Source organism: Melanostigma gelatinosum, assembly GCF_949748355.1.
Source record: "Melanostigma gelatinosum genome assembly, chromosome: 6".
NCBI classification, from domain to species: domain Eukaryota; kingdom Metazoa; phylum Chordata; class Actinopteri; order Perciformes; family Zoarcidae; genus Melanostigma; species Melanostigma gelatinosum.
In genome coordinates this window covers 9,291,629-9,317,432 of record NC_136639.1, presented here as the reverse complement: position 1 = coordinate 9,317,432, position 25,804 = coordinate 9,291,629, and the positions used below count along the sequence as shown (strand labels likewise).

The window sequence follows — 25,804 nt, the reverse complement described above, 5'->3', positions numbered from 1 at the left end:
TAACTGTAATGCAGTGGAAGAGGGGAAGTGGAGTGGCAGGGGATGTGGGTGATTGCAGCTCGGCCGGCTCGTGGTCATCTCTTGCCGAGAGTCAGATGATCAGATCAATATCACTGTCATGTCGCTGTGCACTAAACATGTAGCTACAGCCAGCACGTAATTAGCTTGGGTTGGCATGTAGACTGGAAGCAGGGAGAATCAGCATGACTGTATTAAGGTAAAACAAATGAGAGCGAGCCAGCCTGGCTGTTTCCGCCACTTCAAATCTTTATAGAAGCAAAGCAAATTGACTTCTGCATCTATGTTCATCGTTAATGCATCGACATTAGAGTGGCATCAATCTTTTCACCCAGCTCTTATAGCAAGAAAGCAATTACGAGTATTTCCCAAAATGCCTTTAGGACCAAGTACTGAAGATTGTTGGCTGATGTGCACATATATTACTCCCACAAAAAAAGCTAAATAACTGCAATAGTAATAGCCCAGATTTGTGTTTCAAATGTGGACAATCCAAGGGAATATTTTTCCAGCGTGCCTGCGACTGTAATAAAATGAAATAAGAAGTTTTGGGAAGAGGTGAAATATATGATGGAAGAGAACTATGGAGCCCAAGCTTTTATTATTAGGTTGTTGTCCAACAGAACATAACGCAGGGAAGAAAGAGCAAGTATTTTTAGATCTATGTTTCTTACAGGCAAAACGGATGACAGCAAAGTATTGGTGAATGGCTAAAATAACTGTCTGCATGTATATCCTTCAAACAATACCTATTCTATTAAAATAATAACTATTTAAAAGTGGGGTCATTTTATGAATTGTCTTGAACCTACAGGCTTGGAGATGATCGTTATGCTCTTCTGCTAGGAGCAGGACGAGAGCCTTGCAGACCTCACTTCAGGTTGGACATAGTTGATTAGCTGTACAATGTGTTTTATCTATATCTTTTTCATTATTGATCATATATTTATTTAATTTAAAATGTATTCTTATTCAATTTTATTTTTGGATATAATTAAGTAAAGTTTGTTTCTAGAAATAGTGTAAAAAAGGATGTGTTTTACAATGACAACCTCTATTTTTGCAGGGGAACTCCCAGATTTCAAGGAAAACTATTTGTCGCACAAAATCTTGGATATTGGCAGCTTCAATACAAATCTGTTTCAGTAATGATGATCCACATCAAAGCCTCCTATACACACACCCAAACACACACACACACACACACACACACACACACACACACACACACACACACACACACACACACACACACACACAGTAACAGGGTCTAGCAGAGCTTGACATGTATTCTTAAACACAACACAAAGGGACCGGTGGAGGGCTAAAGTCTGATACAGGAAGTAGTAGTCCGGCTAGTCGGGGTTAGTTTTAACTAGAATATAAAATGTTTTAATTCATTTCAATTCAATCATAGATTCAGACTAAATAGGTTTGGGTTTTTAATTGCTGCATCGTCGACTCATTTGATTAGTCAAGCTCTACTTAACATCCCGATGGACTTACCCGTTTCATCAAGTTGGATCACCTTAACCTTTCAACTATCTCAGAGGAACAAATCATTCTAACAAACTGTGAAGATCGGGAGGGGTGGAGCCTCTAATACCCAGGTCGGTGTGGTGAGGGAATGCATGTGGAATGATTGAAACGCCCCAATTCTTTGAAGTCCTTGGAACTTTCTCAGATTTTTGGAAGACACCCAAAACTACTTCTAACGACATTCTACAGCCAGGGGTAGAAGAGGAGGAGGGTGAGGAGAGCTCAAGTGAGAAAGGCCGAGGGGGGACACTCACCTTGATTAAACCATTCCTCTATTAGCCAAGGAAGCAGCGGCAATGCAAAAAACACAAAGCAGGGAGAAGAGAGAAGAGGCATGGTGAAAAAGACGTGTGCGTGTGTCAAGAAGCTGAGCAATAGATGAACAGTTTTACAAAAAGACGGCATCTTTTCCTAAACAGGGAAGGTTAAAGGGGGAAGGGGAAGGGGGAAAAACTAGAAAAGAAAGATGGAGAGAGCAAAGAGGAAAAAAAGGTGTACTTTTGAGATGGAAAAGAGGCTAAATGGGACGCTATTAGCAGTCCATAGGTGTTCCTGAAAGCATGCTCAAAGAGCTGGCATCAGTGGGATGGCTTTTTAGATAGAAAGAGAGAGGGAGAAGGGAGCCGTCAAATAGCCAGAAACATAAAAAAAATAGGAAAAAACATGAAGAAAAGCTAGCCGACGAGAGAACGGAGAACGAAAAGTCAAAGAAGGAAAGAAAGGAATCAGCTTCCATTGTCAGAGAGGAGAGTTGGAGAGAGAGTCACAGTGAAACATATACCAACAGCACCAACTGTAAGCGTCATTAAAATCACTGCCTGGGAGGAACAGAGATGTGCTCAAAGAGACGGAAATAACAGCCACGAATCAGGCTGTTTAGGAGCTAAAACAATGCTTGAGCTGCTGAGCGCGTGTTGAGCATAATGGTATATTTAATACTGAATGTGCCATTAAACTGAAGAGCAGGCCAAACGTAGCCTACTTAAGGTAACAAATTGCCAAGCATATCGCCGACAGTGCTGCTTAACCACCCGCCTCCATGTTCCTTCACAGCCACGTTTAATGTTTCTGTACCTGAGCCTCGTTTTTTTGTCAAAGAACACCTTCAGGGTCTGCGGCAGCTAAACACCTCTCAATATTCTAAGCGCGTGTGTGCATGTGTGAAAGTATTTATGTGGTTAATTGGTGTCTTTATAACTCTGTATGCATGTAAGCTCGTGTGTTCTCCTGACCCCTGAACCGAAGGGATTCTCCAATGAGCCGTTAGAAGCCGAGGGTCACTGGCTGGCAGTTACACCTCATTGGCTGACTGATTAATGGCAGTCATTAATGTTGTACAGTAGAGAGATAACAGTGTCGTTGAGCTAACAGCCTGGGAGAATGCTGACGAAGACGGGCGTACATGGCACATCTGTTGAGGAGAATCGATAATGGGAAAAACCTCCTGAAGCAGCAGACGGTAGCACGATACACACCCATTACAGAGGTGTCTCATCATAGTGCTGCATTGACGCTAAGAGGTTACTGTGACAGTTAATATAAAAAGCTTATTTTCAAGAGACAAACTGTGTTTCAGACGTCCAATGTATGAAGTCTATATGCACAGTCGATGTGACAGATTGCGACACATTTTCTAACAACACGGTCATTATCAGAGGGAATTTATATGAGCCCAGCACTCATATAAAACCGACAACAAACAAAGACAATAAAGAAGAGGAGGACAAAGCAGAGACTGGTATATTCAATCCAGCCGTTTGAATAACTGCTTTGCCTTTCTGTCAATTGCGTGAAAAACAAGTAAGCAAAAGAAACAATAATAAGGACTATAAAACCAGCACATGCAGCTGCTGCCGATCATTAAACAAAGTGTTCTACACGTTAAAGAAGCTTTTCTAATGAATCATAAGTTACCTGTTATGCAATACAAATCCCAATCATTCTAATTTTCTTCTATTATTAATTTAACAAAAGGCAATAATCTCATTTTGGAAGTCCTCAAATTCAGATTAGCGGTTACCACATTTGTCTCTGTCTCTTTCTTTCCTCCTTCTCACCTTTGGCCTTCTTGCCTCCGAAGCAGCCGGCGTCATCCTTTTTCTTCCTCTGTGGTCCTGCTGAGCCAGGATCCTGAAGTGCTGAGGGGTCCTGGAACCTTTCGGCCCCCGGCACCTCTTTGTGGACGTGGTAGGACAAGTTCCTCATAATACAAACACAGTTCTCCACAGACTATGGGGGAAAAACAGAGAGAGGAGTTCTCATCTACAAGTACACCAGCATGGTACTTCAATAAGATCTCAATAAATACGAGACATCTGTGTTCATCATTTGCCTTAACGGATATGTGTTTTAGTGGGCGAATCAGACACTACCTTGTTGTCCATGTCTTTCTTCCCTACAGCTGATTGGAGAGCGTGCAGCAAGGCGTCCACCAATCCCTCGCATTCCCTCAGTCTGCGCCGAGCCTCTGCCCCGTCTGAGCTCACGTTTCTTCAGGAAACATAAAGTCATAAACACACACTGTTAGTCGGCATCAACCACATAGAACTACACCGCCAACAGAACCTGCAGCCATTCAGGATTCAGATCGTGAGGGTATATACGTATATATGTACCTTCTTGAATATACAATACAATATACTAAGATCTGTATGGTATTTGAAGGAAGTCAATATCTTAAACTCAAACATATTTATGATCGCCCAAATCTGACAAACCACTATGCAAGAGGCAGCACTTTCTACAACGGCTAGTGGTATAATTGTTAATACAACTGCTACTAGTACTACTTAATGGATAGTAGCGAGAAAAATCAAGCTTATTTTGTCATTGCAATCTTGAAAACTGTATCTCAACGAAACATCACAGGTGACAGAGGCACATGTGACTACATCGCGCAGCTGTTGTGTCAGGACCATGGACAGCGCTGTTGATTGTCGAGGGTTCTTATGTCACAGCAGCGCCGTCCAGAGAGCTGAGACAAAGGGAGCGGTGGAGAGCGATGGGCAGACACAAAGGTGTCTTATCCTGCTTGCTTAACGTGGTTGTAACAAACAGGACATGTACAACTAACAACACAGATAAAAAAAACTGAGCACCATAAAAGATCAGAGTTCTTTTGTTGTTGTTTATTCATTCATTTAGGCGTGCAACATTACGAGGATCGAGTATCATCAAGTTTAATGATTCCCATTTGAAGACGTTGACAGACTGGACGATGACAGATGGCAGATGTATGAAGATTAAAAAGTCCAATATTAACAATCTAAAACCTGTCTGAGCCAACCTTGGGATTTTCTGGCCCGTAGCCTTTATCCTCCCTGTCGGCCTCAATAGTACAATGTAATAAAGCCGGACTGCTTCAGGAATAATCTTAAAAGAATGATGAATATAAATTTCATTTTTTGCTACAAAGGGAAATGCCATCCGTGTTACATCAGCCTGCGCCCTTAGCACAGCTCCTATAAGCACACTGGCAGCAGCGCGGGTGAAGTCTTAGTGCGGCTGTCTGACTGACTGTGAAAGGCAAGGCTTTAAAGAGGGTTACGAGAAAGCTGGAGCTCCCTGCTCCTCACCGGGGACTTCATTTATCAGAGCTTCCAACCCACCTAATCCCATTAGCCGACCCCCAGTTAGTACTGGGGAAGAGTGGCAGCCTGGTGGTGGTAAGCAGAGCGGGAGTGCTTTATAGTGCTGTGTGGACAGAAACACACAACCAGTCCTACAACACTGCAAAGTCATAATGCTCTGTGTTTGACTTATATTAGAACTAGAGCAGTGCCCATTCAAAACGTGACACATACGCATACAGACTCCATCTCAATCCATTTTAGTTTTTAATCATTGATTTAAATGTCAGAGTGGATTTACACCTCCACACATTGACCGATACAATGAGTAAAACTCTATACACAATCATATAACCTGCCTTACGCCTTCTTATCCTCTTGGCCAGTGCATGCATATCTCTGCCATTTGTCTTTGGAGTGGAAACCCACAGAACCAACCAGCAGTTCGTGCTAATTCAAAGTAATCTTTGGTAGAGACCAGGCAGACAGCACCGGACATCTGGACCCGCTCGTAAACTAAACCCATCCGTCTCCAGCTGTCAGAAAAACGGTCACCACCTCCCCTGTAAATGGATCCGGAGGAGCAACCGCCTTGGATTTATTTGACAGGAGTGTGTTTCAGGGCAGGCAGACTGAAGAGTTTTATTGTCAGCTGTTTCATTTTCAGGAGTCTTTCAGGGAGCAGTTGTCTCGGTCCAAGGTTTATGGACGTGTGCATCTGTGAGTGGAGACAGTGCGGGTAGGCGCTGTTATCGCCGGACAGGTTATCTGGCGGTGTGATATTTCGTGGCTATAGGTGCTGATGATTATTGATCTGTCTGCGAGTGTTCCATCTGTTGTTGTGTTACTGCACATTCTCTCCATGTGAGTAACTTTCATGGCACGCTTTCACGGTGATTCTTTATGTCCACCTGTATGTCCATCTCCCCTGTTAACTTCAAATAACTCCACAGATATCTGCTATAAGAATTGAATTTAATAAACTAACAAAACAAATAACAGTGAAGTGAAAGATGTGATATATATGAAGTAACAACAGTAGACATATTAGATGAGATATTGTCCAGTATTAGCATAAAATAATAGTTTTAATTGGTCAAATCTGTGTCTTTTATTGTGTTTAAAAGTAAATTGAGCTGTGGTTTTAGCTTTTCAAGATGGATTCTGTTCTTATCCAATAGCCTTTCCTTGCATATGAGGTATTCTGGCATGGTTAGCTTCCCCTTCACACAAAAAGCCTCAAGCCAAGTAGCTTTAAGTTGAATTGGCTGTCTGAATCTGAAGCTTTTTGTTAGTTATGTTTAAAGAGTCAACCTCCAATGGCTTCCTCTGAGATTCGCTAGTTCTGACTGCTGTACCCCAGGAAGAAGTACGTGCTGGACCAACACCCTAAACTATAATTGTGGATACGGAAACATTAGAGCACACTTGCTAAACATCAGCGCGCTGTCATTGTGAGCAAGTTAGTATTCAGCCCAAAAAAACACTGCGTCTTGTTAATACTTGTGTTGCTGTTTCAAAACTGCAGTACAGCTATGTAGTGTCGTGGGTAGCGTTGCTGCTTGTAGCAGTTTCAATGAATAATATTTAATTAATATCTAACAAAATATCATCGCTACAAGTGAAACATTAAAATGTACTGTATAAAAGGAATCTTGCAGCCCTTGCTATTACCACAAATCATTACTAAATCTCATAATCCACTAAGAGGCGGTAGGTATGATATCCATGTGTTTGAAACATGCAGGAAGTAAGTCATTTATCTGATTCAGACCCCAACATTTTCAGACCGAGAGACATTTTAGAATACTTGGGCCGAGGCAAAGCATTTTTTGTTTCCTTCTTTAACAGCAGATCGCTTTTTCTGTCGATGACATTACTGAAAAAAACATGTTAACACTTAAATGGTGACAGTCAAAGTAAGAATACGGTGACAAAATACCGTATTACAATGATAGGGCAGTTCTAAGAGAAAAGGAACATTCTCATTCCTTTGACAGCAGAGTGCAGAAACACAGCACAGACACGGACCGCCCGTCACTGCGATCTGAATGTGCCTAGAGTGTGTGTGCTTTATCAGATGAAGTGTGAGTGCGAAGGACGCTCAGAGTCATGTGGCCATCAGAGGACAATAGAGCAGCTGAGACGAATAGACTGGAGATGGACTTGTGGAGACTGATGGAGACTGATGGAGTCGTGGCTGTCCTCTGCTAACGTCCTGCAAGGTCACCGGCAACGCTGTAGGAGCATACGTGCACCCTGGGGTTGGGTATCCTTTACGTTCTATCGATCATGATTTAATTTCAGATTCATCTTATGGATTCTGCCTAGACCCGGCGGCAGACATAAATCTGTGGGTGGGCGTCTGATTTCCGTAAGCGGGCTCAGTGTAAACATAATTGGTGGCGCACGTCAGTGTATTGATCAGGTTTATGATACAATTATAAACACATCCTCCCTATCTATACGTAGCATATGCGTGTCTGAATTTCTGAATTTCTGGATACAACAGTGAAGTCATTGACAGTAAATATTCGTCAGAGTACCTGGACTGCCGAGGAAATGGAACGCAGCTATTTTCTGGGCCGCATCCAAGAAGTGGACGTAATGTCGGACCAGCAGAGCGATACAAGTAGCTATTAGTAATATAAACCACTTGGGCTTAGCTGACTGTAAGGGTGTCCAGGGGGGGATACAAAGTATAAGTATAGTGTAGAAAGTATAAGTATATTAATATATATATATATATATATATATATATATATATTTTTTTTTTTTTTTTTAATCGCAAATACAACAAAATGATTGGCCGATACATGACATGACTACATCGCTCAGCTGTTGTGTCAGGACCATGGACAGCGCTGTTTGTTGTCGGGGGTTCTTATGTCACAGCAGCGCCGTCCAGAGAACCGTGTGAAAAGGAGCGGTGGCGAGCGATTGATAGACGGACAAGGGTTTGTTATACTGCTTGCTTAACGGGGTTGTAAATAGTTTGTTTCGGTCCTATATTAGAAGGGAAATGACAGGAACGTTAAGGAACAGTCAACGAAAAAGAAAGAGAGAGAGAGAGAGAGAGACTTGCAAACAGCTGTTTCCACGCACCTTCCCCTGCTGGTTTTGACTGTTAGCATCGTTCATTCATATAAAAAAGGGCTCCCTCTTAGTAGGCTCTGTTTGAGTTTACAGTGTACAGAGCATGGGATCACACATCACAAGCTCCTGACTCTGTGGGGGGGCACAGCAGCTCTGTGGGCGCCCCCCCCCCCCCCCCACCCCTGGGGCCCGCCCTTAATTGCCTCTGATCTAATCCTCATTCAAATTCTCTCATATTATCTGAGCCAGAAAATAGACCAGAATGTGTTAAAAGCCAAATAACAGAAAAGCCCTTACCAGCAGATTTCCACTGAACTCAAATCACAGACATGTTTCACGTCAGACTTTTCAGCATGTCACAGTTGGTAAAGCACAGGAGTGAACAATGGAATGAATGACGTCTGAATTTCATTTAGCTGCTTCAGTTTCAGAGCCGTGGTATTGTGCATGCTGGCTTACTGTCACAGCTCACTGAAATAGAACAGTCATTGTTATTAGTCACACCTCTACCTTTCCTTCTATGACACGTCAAAACGACTGCCGTGAAAAAGACTCGTTATTCAGTCGGAAGTCGTATTTGTTATTGCATTAAGTGTCACCTCATGGTGACTCAATGAAAATTCAGGAGATCACTAAAGTTATTAGGATTCATCATGTGGGAACCATGGGTGTCTGTACCCAAATGTGTTCCAATCCATCAAGTATAGAAAAGACCAAAATAAACAACGTCTATGTTAACATGCACAAGTCACACGTGTTTTACTTGAGTTGGACATCCTAACATTACAATATCTCTGTTTCATTGTACTATATAATTATTTATATTATTAAAATTCTGCACTCGTATATCCAGCTGAAAGAAATGCTTTGTCATAAGCGTCACTAAACTAATGAACCCTTCTGATCTGACAAGCCGATCCTAAACACCACACATTTGGAAGCGCTGGTGCACGTGGAGGCCCATCAGACGATTGTAGAATTGAAGAGCACTGTTATCCCCGTTCTTGTACTGGCACCAGAACCAGCTCTTGATACCCAACCCCAACACACACACACACACACACACACACACACACACACACACACACACACACACACACACACACACACACACACACACACACACACACACACACACACACACACACACACACACACACACACACACACACACACAGAGTTTCCCCTTCACTGAGCCCTCAGTGTAAACACTGTAAATAAGCTGCCTGCTATCGACAGAAGAGGCTGTTATAATAAAACTATCCCCGGCTTTATTGAGGTGCAAGCCGCGTCTCTGTTGGCGTCAGTAAACAGATTCTCCCTGGCATCAGCACTTCTCCCCAGCACACAAAAAAACGGCGTCTAGGCAACTGTGGGCTTGGTCACAGTTACCATGGAGACATATTCGCGGCCGCGTCGAGGGTCGAGGGAGGGTGAGCACGGGGGAGATACTGTGTGATATGTGGCATCAGGGGTGACACGGTTTGGATATATAGTGTTCGGGAAGACGATGAAAAACATACAGTACATACACACACAAAAAGAAAGAGAGAGAGAGAGCATGACAGATAATGAAAGACATCTTGAGAGAGACAATGAGAAGCAGTGCGAGGCAGTGAGAGCAGGGTTCCCACTGTGGCCCTGATGGAAAATTCCATGACTTGTCTCTGACTTTCCTCGGCTAAATCAGAGCACTTTCATTTATTCCCTCTTGATTCGTTAATGCTGCTCTTCAACTCAGCAGAAATTCTGAAATTACAAGCAGGTTTCCATACTTTGTACAGCCAGAGACAACTAGCTGGAAAGCATCTGATGCGGAGCAATAATGTGTGAAATACATTGTGGTACTTTCTGTCTGAGCTGGATTTGGACGTTATATATTGTTCTGGATGTCAACCAGCACATCGCAGCATCTACTCCGGGAGACGCTCCGCCCCGGATTACAGCCTAGACGGGCTTGAGACAAGCACAGCCAGGCGTGAGGCGTGATAACGCCACATGCACACTCTCTGTCTTCCACAATTTACAACAGTCTGTCATTCTGAGTTGAAGCCAAAATGACTGCTTGAGCAGGGAAGGTAGAAGATAGGAGACACTTGGGCGAGGGAAAACAGGAATTCGAGACTCTTGCACTCAAGTCGTCAGCCTCGGCTGATGACAGCATTTATAGACCGAGGCAGAGAGCATGTTTGGCTGAGGTTTCGCCGTGTCTGAGGAGCACTCCACACTGAACTTGCATGGCATTTGAATATCAGGTATCATTTTGAAAACAGGGAAGCTTTTAGATGTTGTTGTCGAGCTGCAACTCGTGATTTTTGTCATTATCAATTAAACTGCAAATTATTCATTTAATCGCTTGGTGAATAAAAGGTCAGAAAAGAATGAAAAATGCTCCGACACAACGTCAAAGCAGATTCTTAATTGTGAGCTGAAGCTGTATTTATCTTTCTTGGTGTCCAGTGTGGTGACAGGTTCACTCGAGGTTCGAACCGCTCAGTGTGGTCATACAGTAGAGTGGTAGACAATACATTCAGGGATTTTGCATCAGCTCGTAAACTGTGGAATGCCTGCTAATAAAGAGCACAATAACTTTAACAATATGGCCGTAATGTCTATTAACAGCCTTTCAAAAAAACAATGTTGCTGATAAAACCTAAGACAAGTAAGCTGGAGAGGCAGTAACATTATATGGTGATGTGATGTTCTGTAGTTTGTAGGCTGTAAATTATATGTATATAAATGTTTGGGGCGCACAACAGGAAGAAATATAGTACGGTTACTGCCACAAAATAAACAGGACAAAGATGTTTGTGTTTCAGTGTGGACAGCGACCTTTTAGAAAACAATCTAAAAACACCACCGTGGATATGACCATGCATTACTGCGGACTTTGTTTGACTACAGGTCACAGGTCAAATGGATTCAGCACTTTCTAGTGAGGCAGCAGTTTCCTGCTGATGAACAGGTTCAAGCCGATCAATCATCCCGTAGCTCTGCTTCATCGGCCGAGGGCAATGTGACTGCAAAGACCAGTATACGCATGTAAGAGGTTTAGGGAAGGGCAGACCTTCATTTCTTAAAACAAATGGAGCAGACAGGGTCAGCGGCACGGCCGAGTTCGTCACACCACTTTAACATGGAGGCATGTCACCGTGGAAATGGAGAAGTTAACACCACTTTGGATGACTGATCTAAGAACAACTCCGGGTTCCGATTGCCGGGACTGAAGACAGCATTCCGGGTTCAGTGATGGGAATGCACTGTAGCTCATGCATAAGGCTTAATGACACACTCATTCTAAAATTCTGTTTTTCATCCCGATTAACACTGATGCGCGCATGTTGTTTTTTATGACCATCAAAAAGAGAGCGTGCTTGTCAAAAGACATATTGACTTGCAACGATTTGCACTGCAGGCTCAATTTATCTTCTCTCAGCCGTAATAAGCTTGAAACTAACTTCATCTGTGTGCTTATTTAATTTCAGCTTGTTCAGTTACCTTCTACTGCTCCTCATTGGACTCACGGTGGAGTGGTTGTGATGTGACCCAGCGCATATTAGAATGACAAGATACGAAGAGAGGAACATTTCAAAAACAACTTCCCAAAATGCAGTAGATCGATGTCTTCTGAGGTGATAACACAATGCACCTCACCTGTATGTGATGAAGCTCGGGGGATGTCATGAACAGTTTGTCACCCAGCAATCTGCTGCAGACAGACATCCAGCATACTTCATATCCATACAGATACAGATACAGCATCGGCCGTATCGTGAATTCTTTTAGTACCTGAGAACTAGAACCTAACCAGGATCCTAATGCAGGATGATCTCTAAAATGTGTCCACATGCTGGAAACTTAAATTGACTTTAACCTGAATAAATCTGCCATCTGTCCCCACAATTTCTGCCTCATGCCCATCTGTGTCCTTCCTGATTTAAAGCTGGTTTTGTCCAAAATTTCAATCTGCTCAAACTTCAAAAGACAGCATCCTGGATTCACACATTTTTCATACCCGGACTTCTTGTTTGAATTGCAGTTTTGCTTCCTCTTTGTGCTCTTCCCACTTTAGACTTCTTTAATCGGAGGTTAGCTTTTAATCTACGGATATTTTTATTCAATTGATTGATAAACCAATTTTGCTGTAAAATGTATCCAATGTATCCGATCACGAGTCCTAAACTGCAAAGATATACAGTTCACTATCACATACGACACAACAACACATCAGCTCTAGGGCTGTTGCATTAACCTCAGTACTCTACTATTGATGAGTCAACCGCAAGATGGTTTCTGGTTGCGGAGGGTTGTAAAATATTCAAATTTCAGTAAACCGCTGCGCTCGTCACTGCCAGTTTTGTACCCAGTCGTCCAACATTCCGTCTCATAGCAATCACAAAAAAACAAAGTGTCTCAGCTGGAAACAATGCCACGCCTCATTGCCCTTCTTTGTTCTGCATCTTTGTCATTTAACAAACCCCAAAGTCAAAAATATATACTTTTCTTCTTGTCTCCTACCTGCAGTGCTATACATCAATCTAGATCGTTTTGGTCTGAGTCGCCTAGTTATGGAGGTATCGGCCATATACACGTGTGCCTGCTCTCCAATATAATGGGACTCAGCTTTTGGTGCTAAAAGCACAAAAAATATACATTTGAATTTGATGAATTTGAAATTGATTTCAATCTTTCAGTCCATCTCCCTGCAACGAAGTTTGACTCAACTAGAACATCTGCAGAATACTTTTTCCTGTAATATTCAAGATTTTAAGTTTATTCTAGAGTTTGACTCTATTGTGTACACATGTCTAAATAACAAAAGCATATTTATTGTAAACAGTCGTAAACTGAAACCCAGTGTTATTAAATTCTTGTAAAATGAAACATTTATCTCAAAATCCGTAGCTAAATTCAGTCACTATTTATTGATAATATCAACATCAGCTTGATTCATGTCTAAACCTACCTGAGGCAGCCGGAGGTGTTCTTGAAGACGGTGGTCCACTCGGCGTCGCGGGGCTTTGAATCCTCGTTTGGCTCGTGCTCCCAACCCGAGTGGGGAATAATAACCTCGTTGGTCAGGGTCTGCAGGCCGTGGTTGATGATCACCATCTTCAGGGGTTCATAGGACGACAGATTCCACAAGGTTCCTGTCGGGGAATTAAATAGAAATTAGAAGAGATATTAAGAGGATAGTGATAGAAAGGGAAAGAAATAGGTGATTTTGAAAGAGGATTATAAGGAGAAATAGGGAGGATAGAAGAGGAGTAAAGAAGATGAGGAAGGTGGAAGAGGAGGAGAGTGGAAGTGATGCAATATAACGACAGCTGTATAGCGGCAAAACAAACTGTAGTGCAGACTTTAGGATTACAATCAAAACCACGTTAAGATTGGAGGTGCACCACTTTTGAAAAAGTCAAATTGAACATTATTAAAACAAACTGTAATAGTTTTATTATTTTCCCACGAGGGCTTAGCTGACTATCACAATGTTGTAATCCACACAAAGTTCATAGAGGACAGTACTCACTGTGATATTTCTATAATACTCTCATGCTATCGCTATTGGAACAGTGAGGTTACAGGAAGTAACCTTACGATGCTTAATCTTATTTCTCGACGAATGCAGTATCACTTTTGAAATAATACACCACTTGGACCTCAATGCATACATATGCTGTATTCAATAGCGTGTATCCATCACCTGCTCTATTTTCTCATCTGAACAATCCAAGCAGGAGAAAGCATTTTCTATTTACCCGAACATCTCTCTAACAGGCAGCCTCTTGCATACTTCTTCAGAAGAGGTAAACTAAATTGAGCTGGGTCTGTGCATCCTGAGGTTTCACAAAACAGAGGCGGGCAGACAAAGCAGAGCGGAGGACATTGTTGGCAGCAGAGCCAGGCAGCCAAACCCCGCAAAAATAAAAGGCTGCGATAAAGCGTCAGCATCAGACGGGTTTTCACTCAGAGACACAGAAGCTCTGGTGCGAGGCAGACTGGTTTGAGGAGAACAAAAATATTACAACAAAAATAGAAAAGAAACTTTGAAGTCCATGTTTGATGTGGACAGAGTTTCTGTTTTTATTATAGCATCATCCTGATCTCGCTCTCTCTCTCTCTGCCTTCGTCTCTCATCACTTATCTCACTGTTTCTTTTCTCTTTTGATATTCAGGCATTTATTTAGCAGGAAAGCTACACTTCCTAAGCCAGAGATGGAAATGGTAAATAAAATGAAATAATAAGGACATCGACTAGCCTGGTTGGACAGAGATATCAAACTAACGAAGTGGGAAGAAAAGGGGGAAAAAAGGAATCTCCACCAACCAACATTGGACCTGCTCTCTCCAACCCCCAAACCACGGTGGACCCTGCAGCTGTCCAGCCCCCCGACTGCCGTCCCTGAGCCTTCATTGGCTCCATGAGCTGTGTGTCACACCACTGTGACAGCTGGCCGTGTTGGTGAACGATCCAAATCAGCCGTCCAGACTTCAATAGCCAACTTTCAGCTGTGTTTAGAACACCAGCAGGCTCCTGTTCTTTTAGCCTCACACAGTAACTTTGCCTCACGTCTCTCCCTCCACACCCCCTCGGTTCACTGTCCCACGCCTCACAGTTTGAAAACGCCTGGTCCAAAGAGAACAACAACTGGGAGTTACAGCATTACGATTAAACAAACAGATGCAGGAGAGCTCAAAGACGCATGCACTTTGCCTGACATAAAGGACCTGACACACTCGTGCACGTACATACATACGCAGAAAGCCACAGTCTGCGATTCCCTCTTGCCCCACAATACCAGACCATTAGCAGGGCAATGAAAATGTCTCGCCCCGTTCTTTAAAACAGTTTACATTTTCCAGATGGTCATTATTTCCTCTATTAAATCATAAATAAAAGGCTCAGCGGACAGGCCGGGGCTAAAAATAAATCCATTCCTTCTGGTGTGGTTGGGCCTGCAGGAAACTTGTTTCCTTCGCCAAGACATTGAAAAGGGAAAAATAAAACGTATTAGGCTAATCTGCATACTGTGTTCGTGTGATATTTGAATGCGGCTCACGACCTTTGCTGTACTTAAGCCCATCACAGTCTATCGTAACCTCCATTCCCTCTGTGGTTCCGGTCGGTGACTAGACCGGCTTCCTGTGCGTCACGGACCACCAGGCGACCAGTATCTTCCTGGGAGGCCATTAGATGTGGAAGCTGAGGTGAGGCTCCATGGGCCACTTTCACACACAAACACCTTATTGTGATGCAGGCTATTGAACACACACTAAAGCCTCAAGCCAACTTAATACAATCCTGTGTGCTAAACAGATCATGTGTATGGGACTGGAAGTTCAGTGAGAAGAATTCACATTTTGGACAGTGTGAATGATGTGCTGTGATTTTATTCAATACTTACACTCTTTATATATCCCTATATGCCCATCAATAACCTCAAACTATCCACTTATTGTGTCTTTGTCAATGCCTACGGATAGAAATTAGCTCCTAGCAAAATCTGGAACAAAGCATATTTTCTTTTTTTTTTTAATGAATGGATTTTGTACCTGGTCGCTGATGTACAGCAAATAAGTTTAATAACAAACTAAATAAACCTGATTCACAGAGCTTGTTCGGCAAACATGACCAGAGAGTAAACATTGCTCAAACATTAGAGGCTAATTCCAGGGCAAACTGCCCCCGATGCTCTAAACAAACAATGTTCAGGTAACTACATTGCTGAATGAAGGCTGGTTTAATTTTGTGCTGTGTTTACTGTAAATTCCATACCTCTACAAATTTAAAATAGATTTTCTTTTGTTTCTTAGTGTACTTCTACTCTAATTACAGTTTTCCCTTGGTACCAAAGACATCAGGTATCACAGAGAACTTCACATTGCTCACCGACAATGGTTGACATGAGGTTGACTCATTCAAGTTATTTCTGGTAGTGCAGCAGTCAAAGCAATAACTAAACTTTCTGTGGCGCACAGTCGTAGCTCATGCATTTAAACATATCTGCATACAGGCAGGAGTGAGAGAGACAACGTTTCATTTTTGAGAATTATGAGTTCATCGCAAATGAATGACCCAACACAATGAAATCCAAATGAGAACAAGTTAACAAGATGTGATTTGTTTTTGTTGCAAAAGAGCAGGGGAGTCATCTTAAAAAGTGAAACAGAAAAAGAAAAAGGTGGATTTTTGCTATTTTATTGAGTTTACTATATGTATTTCGCACTGTCGTAATTGCTCTTTTAAAGTCTGATTTGACTTTTGGCCCTCCGAAAGTATTGTTTTTAGTAAACCGCCCACTCCTTCCCTGGAGCATATTTTCGCCACTCTCTTTTTTACAGGGTCAATTTTGTCCTTTATTTGAACCACAAGCATGAGAGCGTATGAGAGGAAGTATCAGCACCCAGGCATGAAGCACATCAACAACAAATGTGCTCTTGTGGTGTGTGTGTATGATGGCATGCCTGCCTGCCAGGCTGACGGCTTGATCACCTCCATCAGCATCAGCTTTACCTGTGACGGGCAACAGTCAGCACATAAAGAGTGTCACACACTGCATGGGAAATACTTAGTACCAGGGAGGCCAAATCACCTCCGGTCCTACAACTGAAACATTGCTCATGCCGTGAATTCAGTCAGCTCTACGCTGATCACATATGCCAGAGGGGAGGCTAAGGCATGTCTTTGTGGGTGGCTGTGATCCATCATGAACGACAGGCATACAGCCCACAGACACAGCGTTATTTAAGGTGGCAGAGTGACGATCTCCATCCCGCCACTGTTTCAGGCCAGTGACTCTATATCAGGTTTAGTCTATTTGCTGTCCTCTGTCAGCTTGTCGGAGGAAGGTGGATTGGGAACGTCCCGCTGTCTCGTGCCACTGAGGCAGATACCGTGCATGTGTGATGACAAAGGCTCCTGTTACACCTGGACTATATCTTACTATGGATTTGTTAATCCATCTGCATGGAGGCTTTGGCAATAAGATCTTAATGCATCCAGGATGTTACTTCCCATGGGGAAGTTGTAATACGGATGATTTTAACTTATATTGTCACTTTTCTCACAAGTTTGTTGTCCAGTAAAGTCAGGTTTCCCAGCAGGGCCATAACGAAACAGTCCAAGACTTTGCCATAGCCTTCAATAACTAAGTCCAACTGCTTTCAAGATCTTAAAATGTTATTCCTATCTGGTTTATTCATGTTGTTTATCTGCTGAGAAAAGTTCTGAAGGGGTAAACAGTCTGGTTGAGCTGGCCGTGAAGGAAACCATCTAAGGAGCAGAATGTGCGAAATAAGTTGTAAAATATATTGTGATATATTCCTGTAAACAGAACTCATTCAGCTACAAAAACATCCCCAAAGAGTTCTGAGAAAGCGTGTATACATTGCAGACACTATGCTTCTATTCCTGAGAGGGAAACTGTAGGAAAGGCTATGAAGAACCTGCATGTAACAACAATCTGTCTCTTTTCCCATCAGCCTGTGAATCGCCTCTCTTTTCTTTTGTCTTAAATCCAATCCAGCCAGAGGGTGAGTTGAATATCATTAACTGCCTCTTCAATCATTCACAAACAGACAGTTTTGATTTGTAAGAGCTCGACAAATCCTAACAACGCTTAGCTTAAAACCTAAATGACAAGATGGGGAGCAAAAGATTCAAGTTGTGAGCTGAGTTTTAACCAAATGTTTCCTCCTGGTTCTCTTTTTGTTCATTTTACTTTCCTTTACATCCCCCTCTCCTCTGATCCATGGGAGGGATGTGAGGGCTGGGTGAACTGGGACCAGGACTGGAGCTGAGGCTAAGGCTAATTCAATTTTCCAGTCACCACTGGCAGATATGTTGCTCTTCTAGCAGGGCTATTCATTTAGTTCTGCCTATTACTGTTCTCCTCCTTCGCCTCCTCCTTCCTCCCACCCCTTATGCTCTCCACCAAGCTCTTAGTGCTAAAGAAGGAGGAAGAGGAGGAGGCCTCAGCAAGTGAACTCACGGTTGTCTCCTCCTAAACAACCACTTAAATAATGTGTGCATGTATGTGTATTTGGGAGGGACCACCAGGCAGGGTGCTGAGGTCGATCCCGAGGAAGAAGTTGATTGAAAGGAAGGACTCGGCGAATTGTGCAATATGCTCACATACATACACACTGACACAAGCACATATATATATACACCAATGATGAGCAGCAGGTGGTTTCATGGCTGATGTTGGGGGGCCTCAGGTATGTTGCCCTTCTCAGAAATGATCCGTGTTGATCCGTACAATACCTGATGCATGTGTAAATAGGCAACGTATTAGCTGTTACCAATGTATAAGGTAATAACATAACAATGCAGTGTTTATAGCTTCAAGACAGGAACATTTTAAAACACTAAATGTCTGTGCAACATATTGTTTGCGGTTTTGTTTAATCCCACAGCTGACAATTGATGTCCTGTGTACGGTTCCAGTTCTGCGAGGCCTTCGGTGTTAAAACTGAAATGTACTTAGACAACGTTGAGGTTCTTTAGTCCAAAACATCCTCTAAATAGTGCTGTATATATTATGTTAAACTCAGACCACAAATTCTTGGCACAGATGTGTGTCTAGACATCATCTCTCTTAGCTGTAAGGCCTGCCAACTTGCTCCATATGCATTTTTCATCCAAACGACAAAGCAAGACACCTGCCTCAGTGTCAGGCCACAAAACACAGACATCTCCTGCAGGAGAAACAGGAGACAAATCCGCTTAATAATCTACATTTCCAGAGAGGGAATTGCTGGAGGGCACAAACAGCCCAGAGCCTACCAGGAGGGGAAATATAATTACTCTGAACGGAACAAAGCTCTAAAAATATCACCGACTGGTCTGCCTGCCTTGTGTGTTGGAAAGTAAAACCACTTGGTTCCTTCCACGTCACCCGTTTCCCCCTGCAGAAAACAGAGCTCTCTGTGGTTTTACAAACTCCAACAGAAAACTCTTAAAACACATAGACTAAGAAAAGGGGCCTATATTTAAAACCCATAGAAAAACACGGCCAATTCCAGCCACATGGGCTGAGGCTCTGAGCTGAGCTTGCATTGTGACTGGCCTGTTTTAACTGGGGCCAGAGCACTGGCAACGGAAACCTAAACCTAGAGACAGACTGTATATAATGAATGCAGAAGTAAAAAAAAAAAAAATAGATTGAGTGAAGGAGGGTGCATAATGAGTGAGGAGAAAAAACAAAAAGGCCTCCCTCCATTCCGTCCTCCTTGTCTTGTGGTGCAGGGTTATTTTTAGCTACGATGGGGAGCAACATGGTGCTGTAAAGGCAATCATTTCTGCTGCGGCACAGTCATCGCTCACCGCGACATCTCTGTCACAGCAAAGGAAAGCTTCTCACACACACACTTATGCATGGATGCACACTACAGCTCAACAAGCGTGATTTTTAAACGACTGGTATCACTATCACTACCTCTGGATTGAAGCTGTCAATATTCGAATTCACTCTTTACAGCAACATATCTTCGCTAAATGACATCCAGCTATAAACCATTGATAGCTACCAAAACTTCCACTTCCCTAAACTGTAAAATGACCTAAAAAGTAACTCCCTTTTATGTCTTGGGTTAGTACATATACTGCACTTCGAAAAGATCAAGCATCTCGCTTTAAAGTAGTTCTCATTTTTCATATACGTGTGCACTGAAAACAAAAGCCCCTTCTCCGACAGGCGGAGCGTGCACGCCAGCCAAAGTGTGTCAGGTCAACGCAATCATGTTGGGGATTAGCTGAGCACTTGAGAAGACACACACACACATACACCACTATAGTCCCGTTGAGTGGCTGATTAAAGCTCTGAATTACAGCTTTGTTATCTCCCTCACTAGCATATGGGGAGCTTCCCCATCCAATGCTAATTCAGCGAGAGTTGCATCTTTCCATACGGGACGCCGGGGCACAGATTAATCGTACAATGTAAATGGTGGGAGATGAGAAGATAGTTCACTGTGAGCTGTTGCAAAAAATAATGATGTGTGGAAACCACAAAAAAAACCTCTTCTTAACATAGTATGACTCAGCCCTGCATTGCTATGCAGAGTATGGGATTATGGCAGCCGACTCTGTATGTTCCCAGACAGAATATATGAGTGATGGGAAGTATGCTGCCAGTGATTGGAAAGGACTGGCATACTAAGGTGCTATCGTATCAGCTTAAAAGGCTTCAAAGCAGCACTTTATACTTGCTTTAAGAGAAAGAGAGTCGGGACTGATTCGGCAGCAGAGAGAGGAACCCTACAGATAATGGAGAACACAGCCGGCAGCCTTGGCTGCAACAGTGCTATGCTGGCGGTTTTCTCATGATGTAAGAATCCTTTACCTTTGACAAGGCAACTGTAAATGATCTCTGACTTGTGAAATGCAATCAAACACATCCAGAGCACTTCATTTCAAATAATATGTGTGAAGAGGGTGAGACAAATAAAGTCACGGTATTGGAGGAAATAAGGAAAATGTAGGCAAAATTACAGACATTAATATTTGAATGACACCCAACTGTCATGTGTAAAACTGAAACATGATATGATAATATCGCCATGACATCCTTCCCAGACAGGAAACAATAATAATTGCCCAGCCATGCAACAATCTCATCTCCCAAAGTGCGTCTGTTCCTGCTACGTTCAGAAAATGTTTTCATCAGGAGCAAAGTGGAGACGATCATTTGCTTTGTTTTTTTTCACTTTTTTAAAATCGATCACGCATTTAAATAGATGGTTTTGCTGCCCGATGACTTCTAAAAAGCATCTGTATTGATGAACAATCTAAAAAGGAGACTTTATTTTGTGTCATTTCGGATGAGCCTCGTCACATTATTTGGAGAGTTTATTATGGAAATATTTGTTCTTACCGGTGATGAGCTCTCGAACTTCCATGTCGTTGGTCTTCCTCAGCAGGCGGACGAGTGCCGGGATGCCGTCGCAGATCTTGATGGCCACCTTGTTGTCATTGTCCTTGCCGTAGGAGATGTTGCGCAGGGCGCCGCTAGCCTTGCGGTGGACTTCTGGTTTGGGGTGGTCCAGAAGCCCCACCAGAACAGGAATCCCCTTCAGCTGACGCACATCCTTCTTGATCTTGTCATTTTCGTAGCACAGGTGCTGCAGGTAGGCGGCGGCGTTGGACTTGACCGGGTCAATGGGGTGGCCCAGCATGGCGATGACCTCGGGGAGGTCTGGGTCACGCCAGCGCGGGTCCTTCCGCATGCTGTCAACGGACGGTGAGCGGCGGCCGCCCATGCGGTCCAGACTGGCCATGCTCCCCCTCTCCGGCAGGGCCAGCGGCGCCGAATACATGCCATGGATGTAAGGGTGGCGCTCATCGATCAGCTCTGGCTCAATGGCTTCGTCCGGGTACCCTCTGGAAGACGAAAGAGGAGAGGACGGTGAGCACAAGGGAGATGGACGAGGAAAAGTGAAGGCGACTCAGACAGATTTGTCTGGGAGAAGAATTAGACAGCCGGGGTAAAGACTTTTGAGAGAAGCCAACTGAGGTGAGAGCCGGAGACTAATGAGGAGAAAAGGAAAAGCAGAGGACAGGGTGACTGAGAGGTGGGAAGTTGTGGGTGATGGAGGAAAAAAGAAAAAGGGAAGAAGTGAAGGACAGAGCGTGAGGGCGGACACATGGTGATCTGTGCTTTGGATCTGTTATTAAGCGGTCTGTCAAAGGGGCCGCGGCGGCAATCCCCTGCAATAACAGTGATAAGGTAAGCAACATTCCGCTTATTATTCCTCCCTGTCAGGTGGTAGCAGCAAACATGTCAGACATCAACAAACATAAAGTCTTAGAGGGAATGATTGAGAGACAGAAAAAGATTGCACAAAGAAAAACCAGGCGGTTCACAAATAAACGGAGACAAAGGCAACACCAAAGGAAAAGCTTTGAAAGAAAGTCTTGTGAAGATTTGATTTTTTTTTTAGGAAGCCACCATATATAGTAGAGAAGGGATTTTATGTCCCACAGGGAGCACACAGAAAAGAGCTGTGCTGTCCCCCCAGGGAGGACTATGAGTACGTGTGGTGGTGCCCCCAGGGCTCCGTCTGTTCACAGAGCTGAACACCAGCATGCAGTTGCTAAAATGTCCATCTCTCTGGGACCTCTCTGCTAGCATTAGCCTCATTATCACCACTGGCGTTAGGGCTGGGTACTGCATTGAGATCATTTTCCATGAGGGAAATAAGTGCTGTCCTCTGGGGGAGGAAGAAGGGAGTTTCTTTTTGTGGGTTCACAGAGGGTGCCCTTCAATAAATCTCTGTGTCTGTGATCTACGCTCTCTTAAATTCTTTACTCTGACGGCATCTTCATCAATTCTCTGTTCGAGTGATGAGCAAAAGAATGTGGCACTCAATTCCAACGACAGGTCATTTGTTGCTTCTTTCGACAGTGCAGGCTACTTATTTTAGTTAAGACTCTTTAATCATTGCAGCGATTTCTCACTTTAAGGACCAACCCCGAGGATGGAGTCAGGAGAGTCACATTGGCACAAAGTTTCAAAGAATATTTCTGAAACTTGTTTGGAGAAAGATTCTTTTTGAACACGAACCACTGAGTCGCATAAAAGGATGGTGGAATATTTGGTGTGGGAAGTTATGACACGGGGAGAGGAATTTAATTAGGGTTGTGTACTTATGCACAGCCTTTATCATATCCTCCCTCCCCCCCCGCCCACCCCACAGCTTGAGACTTGTTTATCTTCGTTACATAATTCAGCTGGTCCCCTCTCGCCATCTTTGATGTATGGTGGTTGGTGGTACAACAAAATGGTGGCCAACGGCGGCGGTTGGCAGGGAATTCCAGACCGAGCTGTAATTTTAATGAGTTTTATGTTAATTACGTGTTTTTACAGTTCTTCCCAGGCATGCTGGGGAGGGGGGGGGGGGGTGTTTTCCTCTGTTGATTATTCTTTTTCACAAACCTTGCAGTAACATATTGGCGTTAATGGCACGACTGTGCATTTTACTGCCAAGGAAATCAATGCAAAATGAACTGGGAGAAAAAGTCCTGCCCGAGCAATGTAACGAGATACTAAAACCTCTATTCAGATGGAGGGAAAGAGGATTAATAGCGATGGAGTGAGGCCCCACAGCAGTTGAATACAGCAAAGTACAAAGAACCCCGGCGCTGAATGGCAAAGCTTTGCCGGACAAGCTTTGGGTGTCGTGGGCACATGTCACGAACAGCTGTGACTCTGCGGGTCTAATGCCTTTACACACAGGCGTTCCTCATGACCAAAACATTTAACCTATCATTTGACTTTTGGAAGTTGTTTTTTCCAGCTTTGTGGACCATGTTGGAGAGCCACAAACCTCTACAGGCAGCATGTAACCAAATAAGCCTCATTACAGCACATCATTCGGAGGACGACTGCAGCTCCGAGGTTTGGCGAAAACACTGAGCTGCATGACGGACTGCGTGGAAACGAGATGGAAATTTGCGAGTATGTTTGCACGTGCTGGTGGTTACTGAATGCTTCCTTGTGTACACGACATACAAACACACACCGCCACGCTCGCAGGCCATCAAGCAGCTCTTCGATAGCTGCGGGATATTGGACATGACAAAGGCAAGGAGGCAGGAATAACCCTCCTAAAGAAAGGGCAGTACACAATCTCGCCATCATCTCCTTCAAATGGAGCGGAATACATAACCAGCATCTATCTCGTGCACGGCATCGCTCACTCTCTTTGACTTCCTCTCTCATTATCTGTCACACTATGTTCCTCGCACACTTTCTCTCACAGACACACTTCAACACACAGATGAGATGCACAGTTGTGCAGATCGCGGCTCATTTAGATCTGAACCGATGCGGCCGGGGCTTTTGGTAAAGCGTTTTGTCCTGCAGCTGAGTGATGGGAATGTCAGGATTTGCATTTAAATTGCCGCCATTGTGTGTACAGGGAGGGGTGTGTTCACAGGATGTGAAAGAGGCTCTCCGTCTGCAGACGCCAATGCGCCGAGCGTGATTACGGCAGATCACTCTCCTCGTGTTAATCGAGCTGCTAAATGTCCGGGGCTATTTCTGTGTGCGCTTGTTTTGCTCAAAGACACAAAGAGTAGAATAAAAGACAAACAGATACAGTCGACACGAGATGCGTGCGTGTCGGCAAACGTCAGCACTCGTTTTATTTATCCGGACTTGGTCACATCCTCGCTATTCTTCCTTCCCTTCATCTTCTGTCAATTATTTTCATCATCCTTGAATCGCGGCCGTGCCTGACCCTCTTCTGCTGCTGCAGGCCCATGAAAGGAGGCCAAATGAAGAGGATTAGACGCTCGCAACAAGATGTTTGCATCTCATATGTACACTTTACATTTCTGTGGCGTTTATGGCTGACTACTCCTGCCAGGCATCTTGTTCATTTTGAATTATTGGCAGTCATTTTTTTTTATGATGCACAAGAGCCTTTGCAGGACAGAGAAGAAAGAATAGAGATTATAAGCAGCAAAGCTTGAGAGTTTATGTCTTGCCACTTTCTAATTTCCTGTTTCGATGGCATGATCCACTGCCACCACTGTTTGTTTACATCCAATTAGAGGAGAAGTTTCTTCTATGATTTAGTAATTTAGGAGATGCTTCTGAAGAACCTCAAACATCACACAGGGGAAGTATTATAGTAAACGGACTACATGGCTCCCAGTGAAAGTCTCTTGACGGGATTGGATATGAACAGCGGGGCCGGATCACTTCCACAAGACACACATGAATTAGAATGAGAATCCCCCCTCAATTAAGGGATGAGTAAATGTGAGTACTTATGTGTGTGTTTATATGTCTCTGTGTGTGTGTGTGTGTGTGTGTGTGTGTGTGTGTAGTGACCCCTGAATGCAGGTGGGCAGGTGCAGCAGAACAGGTCGCCCAAGGAGAGATGAGCCATTAGAGATTGGCTTAAAGACGCCGCTGTAGTCTGGCAGAGTTCAAAAGCAGCTATTAATCACGCTGGCATTAGGACACACACACACACACCACACACTACACACACGAAAGTTCTCTTTTACACACACACACACACACATAAAGGATGGGTTGGGATCGGGGGAAAGGGAGTAAGATGCACTCACATCCAGGCAGTGGGAAGGACAGGAGAGAGAGAGAGAGCAAGGTAACAGACATGTTCATTACAAGCTTCATTCCTGCTGCCTTTAAGCAAGGCACTTATATCCTGTTGAGGTAAATAATAACCTTTTTGAGTGGTTTTATGGCAGGAAAAATGAATGCTGACCAATGAAAAAGTTCTGTGAAAGAACAATCCAAGACATGCAGATTTTTAAAAAAGCAGTCTACATCATATAAACATGCATTCCATTGCAGTTTAATGGATACTTCTTTCTAAATAGAAAAGAAGGACAAATATCTACTTTGAGTGCCTTGACAAATGTGTTTTAATCAAATCCTCTCATCTTTATCGAGCGTTTCTCATCAACAGATGAAAGAAATCGTGTTTGTCTGGTAACACAGTGGTAAAGAGATACTCATGAGGCCCTTGAAACACGACCACCTCTTACCTCTGATGTAGTAACACTGTGTGTTCCAATCATTTGCACTACCCTATTACAG

At 43.5% G+C, this 25,804-nt stretch overlaps 1 protein-coding gene across 5 annotated transcripts in view; it reads right to left on the bottom strand.

The window, feature by feature from the left end:
• Positions 1–25,804, bottom strand: part of arvcfb (ARVCF delta catenin family member b) — a 101,061-nt gene that overhangs the window by 36,237 nt on the left and 39,020 nt on the right. For 3 of the 5 annotated variants that reach the window (XM_079271003.1, XM_079271002.1, XM_079271000.1), the window contains 5 exons: positions 21,101–21,606; positions 13,189–13,372; positions 3,930–4,047; positions 3,615–3,786; positions 1,812–1,829 (listed from right to left, as the gene is read on the bottom strand). In XM_079271003.1, the coding sequence (XP_079127129.1) occupies positions 1,812–1,829; positions 3,615–3,786; positions 3,930–4,047; positions 13,189–13,372; positions 21,101–21,606 (998 nt within the window). The remainder of the gene's footprint in view (positions 1–1,811; positions 1,830–3,614; positions 3,787–3,929; positions 4,048–13,188; positions 13,373–21,100; positions 21,607–25,804) is intronic. The other 2 variants (XM_079271004.1, XM_079271001.1) reach the window with 1 other exon arrangement.